Here is an 8,585-nt window from a genome sequence, read left to right as displayed (position 1 = left end):
AGTAAACCAATTGCAGGTATGTGATAGTATATCGAATACATGAGCATTTGTTTTGCACAATTAAAAAGCCCATATATTTAAAAGGATAATATTATGCATCCATGTCCAAATCGTGTGAATCATATATTACTTTTTATGATCGAGCAGATGAAAGGAAGTTCTTGAACCATTTAACAGAGTTCTTGGGGTATCTCTTGAGATTATCATTATAGTCCACAAAATATAGACCAAATCTCGAAGTGAATCCAGCGACCCATTCCCAATTATCCAGAAGAGACCATACAAAATACCCTTTAACATTACAACCATCTTCCCTGCACCATTATATTAGTTTACTACATCAAACATAGGTGTCGGGATTCGGATACTTACAAAAAAAATGAAAATTTCGAGTAACATATGGTTAACGAAGGGGCGTAGTGAACGTACTCGATAGCAGCAAGAAGGTTAGTTAAGTAATCAATGTGATACTTGATTCTTTTCTCATCCTTGAGAACATCTTTAACTGGGGTTAATAAGTTATTTGGATCATCCATTCCTGTAATAAAATCACAAAATGACAATTTAGCTCTTCATGGTAATGGCTGAATAAAAAGGGGTCATTGAAGAACTGAACTAATTACCATATATATTTACCATTTTCTGTGATAATGACTAAAGGGTTGCCGTACTTCTCCTTGATGTATTTCATTACACTTCTCATGCCATAAGGTACAATGTATAACCATATAGAATTTGCCTGCAATGCGGAAACGATATCGGATTTTCTGCTTGATTGAATGAACCAGATAGATTAACAAGTATGAAGAATATGTGTCATAATCGGTTGTTCCCGAAATGATAGACTAAAATTCGACTTGTATACCTTATCTCCTATAGGCTTCCCATCTTTGAAAGCTGCATGCATTAAGAACAAAGCAGCATCTTCAGGTAAATGGCTTATGATATCTTCACTCTTGTAATTAGCTATGCAATACAATTCCAGTTCGGAAACGAGAATTTGTACACAAGGGGTGCAGTTTACTTACGTATAGCAAAGGCATTGGCATCTGAGACACAATCATTAAGCAAATCGAAAATCGAATTAGTTGCATTTTCGCTTGCATAATATGTAGTGTAATGATTGATGCCAACAAAATCCAATAATCCCTTAAGAAGAGCAGACTCGGATTCCGTAAAAGTTGGCAGACGGTTTCCTACTTGGCTTCTCATTGAGCTTGGATAATCTCCGAAGATCAATGGGTCAAGAAACCAGCCAAGCTGAAAATCTTGGGCCCTTTGAGTTGCTTCAATGTTCTCTGTTGCATTTGTCACCGGTTCATACCACTTAACATCCAATGATATCCCAATTGATCCATTTTGTTTCTCCTGCATACAGACAATTGATCTTAAAACGGTACCTTATCCTGTAGGTAATGTGAAACTACCGATGTTGTCTGCATAGACACGGTCCAAAGTGAACCGACCAGCTGTTTCATGTTCAGATTAGACAAAAACCAATCTGAAAGTAACCCAAATTTCTTACCTTGTAGTTTCTCCTGTAACTATCTGCAACTGTTGCATAAGAGAGGAGAACATTGTGGGCAACTATGTAAGGCTCAGTTGTAGAGTTTCCAACCTTGCACAACAGTGACGAGCAGCGCCCTGGTGCTTCGTATCCTGAATAATAGCCTTGCACAGTGAACGTACGTGGTTCGTTAAATATGATCCAGTTTTTCACCCTGTCACCAAATTTCTCAAAGCATGTCTCGGCATACAAAGCAAAATCCTTTCTGCAAATGTATAAACCCATGTCTATTACGCCTAAAGATTAAGAACACGAATATACAGACGATTTTCAATGATCATTCTTTACATAATTCGGCGGTTGAGCCATCCAATGTACTTGTCCTCCAATGCTTGAGGGAGATCCCAATGGTAAAGGGTCACGTATGGTTCAATTCCTGCATCACAACACAATAAAAAATGCTTCTATATATATAAACACATATATCAAATTCTTTTTTTGAAGGCATAAGTAAACAATACCTTTAGCAAGTAGAGCATTGATGAGATTATTGTAATGATCAACACCAGCTTGATTGATTTCTCCTGTACCATCTGTTCCAATTTTAAGAAAAAGACAAACTCTTGCACATTTTTTCACCATTTTTTTTAAATCTCTTGCAAGATAAAAGCTTTAACAGCAAGTGAAATTGGGAAGCTCACTAGGGAATATCCTAGACCAAGCTATTGAAAACCTGTAAGCATCCATCCCCATGTCTTTCATCAGTTGTATATCTTCCTGTTTTCATGGAAACAAAATTACATGCTGTTCATATATTGGAGGAAAATGAATCAAATCATTTGATATGAGCAAATTGCCGATGCTGGTTTTGTTGTAGGCTTACAACATAGCGGTGGTACTGATCTACAGCAACATCAGCATTACTTCCATCAATTATTATCCCTGCAATCATGGAATAAATGTTCCATTTCACTAAAAATCCGAGCTCAAGTGAATCTTGAATACGTACAGGTATATAATTCAGCACGGGTATATTCTATTTTTTAACTTTTTCATATATTTGCAGGATCATACATTATATCTGCATATGAATATGGCTAAGGTACATATACCTGAAAATGTATCCCAAATAGTTGGTCTCCTTCCATCCTCCTTCACTGCTCCCTCGTACTGGAAAAAATATAATATTTAAAAAAACTGAGTTGTAATTATCAGTATTGTTTAACTTGTTTTAATTAATATGGCATGTGATTCAAGCCTTCATTTCAACAGCAAACAAATTGAGTTTACGCTAGTAATATCATAAATTCTTTCCATTAAGAAAAAGGGTACATAGAGGCCATTTTAGTATCTTCAATCCTTCTAAAGAACAAATCATTGACTTGGTTATTTCCAAGGTTTAATATTTCATTGTCAAAATTTCAAGGCTATTCGGTTAAATGGTCTAATTTCTCTTTTAGCCCCCTTTCAGATATAACTAATTCAGTTTAACCTTTTTAGCTCATTTATTAAATGAACAATTTAAGTTATTGAAACACTCTTTTTAGCACTGGCCCTCCAAATTTTTTAACTTTATCCCACCTCAACAAAACCCTGCTCTCCAAAGTCTGACATTTGAATCCCAAGTTCTTATCCCTTTTTTGTATGAACCACTAAAGGAACAGTTGATACTATTTATTTTCCAGGAAAACTAGGAGCTGTGGGTATTATTTATTTATTTATTGCTATGTAAACTTCAAAATTAGATAAAACAAACAATACCCAAATCATATACAGAGTTTGCCTTGAAAAGAATAATTTAAGAAAAGAAATTAAAAGACCAAAACCTGGAATGCAGCAGAAGCAGTTCCAAAAACAAAGCCCTTTGGAAAACTGGCTCTATTGATCTCAGACAAGCCTGCTTGAATTCCAACAACAACTATTTTTATTGCTAAAGCAATGCCTTTCCTCGTATGCATGTTTTTATTTTTTCTTCTAACATAAATTTCTCTTCAACAAGAGGATATTTTTGTATTGATTTTCTATTTGCTTTTATATAATATTAGTTTGTGTATCTATATATATGCAAGTATGTTGCTTTTTTCTTGTTCTAAGGATGCTTTTTTCCTCTCTTGTATGTTTTGTTTATATTACCAATGGCAATGGGAATGCCCGACCCTGTTGGTGTTTTCTTGTTTTACCTGCCCAACGTACCAGCCACAAAGTGCGATTGGATAGGGCTTTGTGATTTTGTCCTTTCAGCCATGCCTCCACTCCTAATTTTGAGCAAAAATACTTCAGCGAATTGATGTGATATTTGAATTTTATTTCTTTAAAAAAATGTGAACACAAAAGAATATGCACACAGAAATTAAAGATTTAATTTTGCCCCTTATCGATATGAAAGCTAATTACTTGAGTTGAGACGACAAGTAGCTTGTTAGGATCAATAATCTTGTCATAAAGGACACTAAAACCCAAAGGTTGCAACTCAATAATTTGGTTGCTAGGCAAACTAGCACGCCAACATGGCCAGATTGTCCACCAATAAATAATCTCAAAGCATTCTCTTGGGCAACCCAAAAATAAGGTATAATCTATTTTCTCTCGATACACTCTTAACTTGCATTCCTCATTTAAGTATGAGACAGCATCAAGAAGCATAATTTTCGACACTTTTTTATTCATATTAATCTTGAATGAACTCTAAATTTTTAAATTTTTAAATATTTATCTTAAAAAATTACATTCAAGCTCATCCCATCACCAAAAAAATATCAACAATTGATGATATTTATGAAAACTTTAATAAAAACACAATCCACGTCCTTATTTAAGGAAAGGTCTAGTGTTCTATAATAAAAAAATATAATCTCACATCATAATTATATATAGCAAGTGTCACACTATGTCCTTTCTCAGTGAACAAAGCTATGGAAACGATCTTAACTTGTAAAAGGAACAATACCTCATCATGTTATGGATCCATTCTGATAATCTTTGCATCAACAGATATAACATCGAAAACTATTTTTTTAGGGTTGGAAAAGCCCAAAACCAGCACTGGGTTGACTCACCCAAGCTCCAAAACATTGAAAGCGGACTCCACTTCAAAATCAAGCATGTAGGCCTATGAGTATAAGAGAAGGATTGAGGACCCATATTTCTCCAAAATCCCATAAACCCCAAAGTTTTTTTGAGACGCCAAAGGGAAGGAGGAAAAATAATGGCTGACGACCAAGAAGAGCCACCTCTTGCTATTCGTATTGACCAAACGGTGGAGGAACCTTCCCAATCCGATCAAGAGAAACATCAAAACGACTACGTTTCAGTTGGGGTAACAGTCATCACTGGCTACCTCGGTGCTGGCAAATCCACTGTAATTAAATCAACTCATCAAAACACTTTTTTGTTTTGATTATCTTTCTTATAGCTGATGAAAGTGTTTTTTTTTTTAGCTTGTTAATTATATATTGAATGCCCAACATGGGAAAAGGATTGCTGTGATTTTGAATGAGTTTGGTGAAGAGATTGGAGTTGAAAGGGCTATGATAAACGAAGGAGAAAGTGGTGCCCTTGTTGAAGAATGGGTTGAACTAGCTAATGGGTGTGTTTGTTGCACTGTTAAACATAGTTTGGTTCAAGCACTGGAACAACTTGTTCAAATGAAGAAAAAGTGAGACTACCCCATTTCACCCTTCTTTTTTGTTCAACTTTTTCAACACTAAACTTGATTATCAACAGTGTTTGGGTTATTTTTTATGTGATGACCGGTGAATTTTTTTTTTTTTTTTGTTGATAGACTTGATCATATACTGTTAGAGACCACAGGGTTAGCAAACCCTGCTCCTCTGGCATCCGTTCTTTGGCTGGATGATCAACTGGAATCTTCAGTCAAGCTTGATTCTATAGTTACTGTAAGCGACTAAGTACATTTACGGTCTCAAATATGAATTCAACGACTTTGGATAGATTGTGTGTGTGGCATTTAGATTCCTTGTTGTCCTTTTTCTTTATGGGCTTTTTGTGTTCAATTTGTTGCCATCGTTCTCTTTAATCAATATGCTTATGTGGTTATATGGAAAGTATTTGTATAGTTTTCTGAATGTGGATTACTTCTTGAGAATGTCATGAAACCGGTGTATCAAACTGAACAACCGGTTTTCATGTTCCTATAGTTTTCGTTAATTTAGTGTATTGTACTGAATAACGGGTTTTCATGTTCCTATAGTTGTCTTAGCTTAGCATATTGAACTGAATAGCAGGCATGTTTTAGTACATTATGCAAGTAATTTAATAGAAACTTCGTATTTGTTGTGTATTACTTTGAGGTATTTGTCTGTATGTATTTTCTTTCATGTTGCCTATATACACATCAATGTTTTGCTTATGTATAGTTAGACATTGTGAAGCTTAAGTTATTGATATACACTTTTCTGCGCTGAAGAAAGATGACTCGAAACAACCAACGTTATTTCTTCATCATCTTTCTCTTTTGCTGCTTGAATAGGTTGTAGATGCCAAAAACCTGCGGTTTCAGCTAAACAGGCATTGTGACTCTTCCTCATTTCCTGAAGCATTTCTTCAAATAGCATTTGCGGTACTTCTGATCACTCAACTTACATATTACATCCTACAGGAACAACCTTTTGCCTTTTTTTACAAATGGCTAGACCATTATTTCATTTATTATCTGATATTCACTGGCTACTTGCATAGGTGCTCGGTGTTTATCCACTAAAAGTTTTGTCCTCTCTTGTAGGATGTTGTAATTCTTAATAAGGTTGATTTGGTTTCTCAAGAGCAATCTGAATGTGCTCTAGAGGAGCTGGAAAATGAAATACATAGCATAAACTCCCTTGCCAATATCATTCGTTCTATTCGATGTGAAGTAGACTTGTCTCAGATACTGAACCGGCAAGCATATGATGCTACAGTTAGTCCTACAAAACTCAATCATCATAGTATACATATTCTTAGATCATGCTATCCTCTCTTTTAACTGATACTGCCCTTATTGGTTCCTCCAATTGTTTAGCATGCCACTCATTTAGAAGCCCTCTTAGAAGAAAGCAAATCATTATCTTCCAGAGATCTTCATGATAGCGGTGTGTGCACACTATGCATTAATCAGATGGAGGCTGTTGATCTTCATAAGGTGGCTTCTGGACACAATTTATTAGATTCATTCACTTACAAGTTGATGTAATTTCTCAATTCCAGAGAAGTCTTGTATTTTGTCACTATGATACTGCATTAGATGGATGACTTGCAGCCGTGTTTCATGCTCACAAATGCGATGCTTGATTCTTTAGGTAGTCAACTGAGACAAGCCTGTAGCTGAATTCATTTATAGTTTTCTTTGCATAAGCCATGACATAATCATTAGAAGTAACAGTTTGTATTGTATTGTATTGTATTGGCTTCATTAAGTACGTAAGTCAGGTTATTCGACAATCCATAGTTATCTTTTTCTGCATGAAGAATATATTTGTCATGCATTAGTCTACTTTCTGAATCATTTATTTTCGAATATGCAAGGGACATTTATATTGTTCCATGGTTGCTCGTACTATCTTTTAGGTCCGTTTGTGGATTGAGGAGATTCTCTGGGATAAGAAATATGGCATGGATGTATATCGCTGCAAAGGGGTTTTACGTGTTGGAAACTCTGATCAACTACATACTTTGCAGGTAATGTTACATGCCTTTATCGAAAATAGTTTGTTTTTGGCACCAACAATATGTTTTATGAACCATTACTCGTTGAACATTCTACAGGCTGTAAGAGAGATATACGAGATCGTTCCTACTCGCCAATGGAGAAACGAGGAAAGGCAGATGAACCGGATAGTTTTTATTGGTAATATACTCTACTAATGCCGATTTATGAACCAGATTCTGAATTAGTCTCTAAACTTCAAAATTTTCTAATTGAGTCATCAAAGTATTAGTATTGTATCAATCAAGTCCTTCTGTCAGCCTAACTGTCATCATGTGTTAAATGCCAACTTGAATCTAACTTGGAGCATATTTAAAACATATGTACTTATTGCATGGAAACAATGTGTGAAAAAAATCAGCTTTTGTCATTAAAAAATTATGAGGGCAATTTTTTTAACAGGTTAGATCCAGGGGATAGGTACACACATGTTTAAATTATGACCATTGTCTTTTAAATATGTTCCACTTTAGATCTAGGTTAGCATTTAGCGATTAAACTAACTACTAGGTTGACAGAAAGACCTAATACAAATAATGATAATTTGAGGACTCAATTAGGAAGCTGCGAAGTTTGGGACCAATTTAAAATTTGAGCCATAGTTTGAAGATGTTTAGTAGAATGAACCCTTTTTTTTTCCAAAAGGACTTATTTGACTAAATTCTTAAAATGGTTTTTGCAGGTCATAATCTGGATGAAAATATACTCATTGATACCTTTAGAGGTTGTATATGAGAATCAACTTAGTCTGAGTGACACTCACCATTTGTGAATTCATTTTGGTAGAATAAAAAATACCAAATCTACTGTTGTGAACAATTTTTTATTGATGTGATGTAAGAACAAACATTTTAGGTAGGAGTATAATCTACATTTCAAACTATTTAATGTGTTTTGATATTTAATTGTATCATCTGCATAAAGAGTCTTTGTAATGCATGTTTCACTCTATTATTGAATAAGATAAAGATTTCATACATGTCCTGAATCTGAATCTTGCAATATAATTGGATTTTTGCAAGAATTTGTGGTTAATTAAAAAAAAAAAAGTCGACTTTATCTGAGTGAGCAGGGGTCATGGTTAAATGATACAATTGCAACTTTAGTCTCTTTCAAATTTTAATAATTTACTTTGATTCTTTTTAACCTTTTGTTAAATGAAAAAAAAATTAATTTTTGGGCCTTCTCTATAGTTAAAAAGTTTAATTTGATTCATTTTAATTAGGATGAGCATTTGATCAGACTGAGTAAACGAGTTTTATTTTATCATTTTAACATTGTTTAATTTTTTAATCGAATACAATTGTTCGAGTTAAAAAATTAAACATGTCAAATTAAAATCTTATTACAATATAATTAATTTTATATTACAACACA

At 34.3% G+C, this 8,585-nt stretch overlaps 2 protein-coding genes across 6 annotated transcripts; one reads left to right on the top strand and one right to left on the bottom strand.

Moving 5' to 3' along the window:
• On the bottom strand, positions 1 to 3,647 carry LOC107896580 (beta-glucosidase 40). 3 transcript variants are annotated; one of them, XM_016821778.2, is made up of 12 exons: positions 3,334 to 3,647; positions 2,620 to 2,677; positions 2,391 to 2,449; positions 2,209 to 2,284; positions 2,029 to 2,100; positions 1,856 to 1,943; positions 1,526 to 1,772; positions 1,029 to 1,368; positions 866 to 897; positions 637 to 739; positions 430 to 538; positions 1 to 314 (listed from the first exon to the last, which is right to left on the bottom strand). In XM_016821778.2, the coding sequence occupies exons 1-12, from the start codon at positions 3,463 to 3,465 to the stop codon at positions 134 to 136; spliced, it is 1,497 nt and encodes a 498-aa protein (XP_016677267.1). In that variant the 5' UTR covers positions 3,466 to 3,647; the 3' UTR covers positions 1 to 133. The 3 variants fall into 3 exon arrangements, 2 of the variants coding, with proteins under 2 accessions (XP_016677267.1, XP_040940791.1); XR_005907445.1 differs by having other exon boundaries at positions 298 to 314; positions 637 to 767; positions 3,334 to 3,623; XM_041084857.1 differs by having other exon boundaries at positions 97 to 538; positions 637 to 767; positions 3,334 to 3,623.
• Positions 3,648 to 4,409: 762 nt separating this feature from the next.
• LOC107896579 (COBW domain-containing protein 1) lies at positions 4,410 to 8,187 on the top strand. Of its 3 annotated transcripts, XM_016821776.2 has the most exons (9): positions 4,410 to 4,865; positions 4,945 to 5,162; positions 5,289 to 5,403; positions 5,997 to 6,086; positions 6,249 to 6,422; positions 6,525 to 6,644; positions 7,070 to 7,180; positions 7,268 to 7,349; positions 7,891 to 8,187. In XM_016821776.2, the coding sequence occupies exons 1-9, from the start codon at positions 4,713 to 4,715 to the stop codon at positions 7,941 to 7,943; spliced, it is 1,116 nt and encodes a 371-aa protein (XP_016677265.1). In that variant the 5' UTR covers positions 4,410 to 4,712; the 3' UTR covers positions 7,944 to 8,187. The 3 variants fall into 3 exon arrangements, 2 of the variants coding, with proteins under 2 accessions (XP_016677265.1, XP_040941099.1); XR_001683782.2 differs by lacking the exon at positions 7,891 to 8,187 and having other exon boundaries at positions 4,564 to 4,865; positions 6,525 to 6,801; positions 7,268 to 7,286; XM_041085165.1 differs by lacking the exon at positions 7,891 to 8,187 and having other exon boundaries at positions 4,564 to 4,865; positions 6,525 to 6,691; positions 7,268 to 7,355.
• Positions 8,188 to 8,585: the final 398 nt, after the last annotated feature.

This window comes from Gossypium hirsutum, chromosome A13, assembly GCF_007990345.1.
Source record: "Gossypium hirsutum isolate 1008001.06 chromosome A13, Gossypium_hirsutum_v2.1, whole genome shotgun sequence".
In the NCBI taxonomy this organism is placed as follows: domain Eukaryota; kingdom Viridiplantae; phylum Streptophyta; class Magnoliopsida; order Malvales; family Malvaceae; genus Gossypium; species Gossypium hirsutum.
The sequence above is the reverse complement of the archived record's forward strand: the minus strand, read 5'-3'. Positions and strand labels throughout refer to the sequence as shown.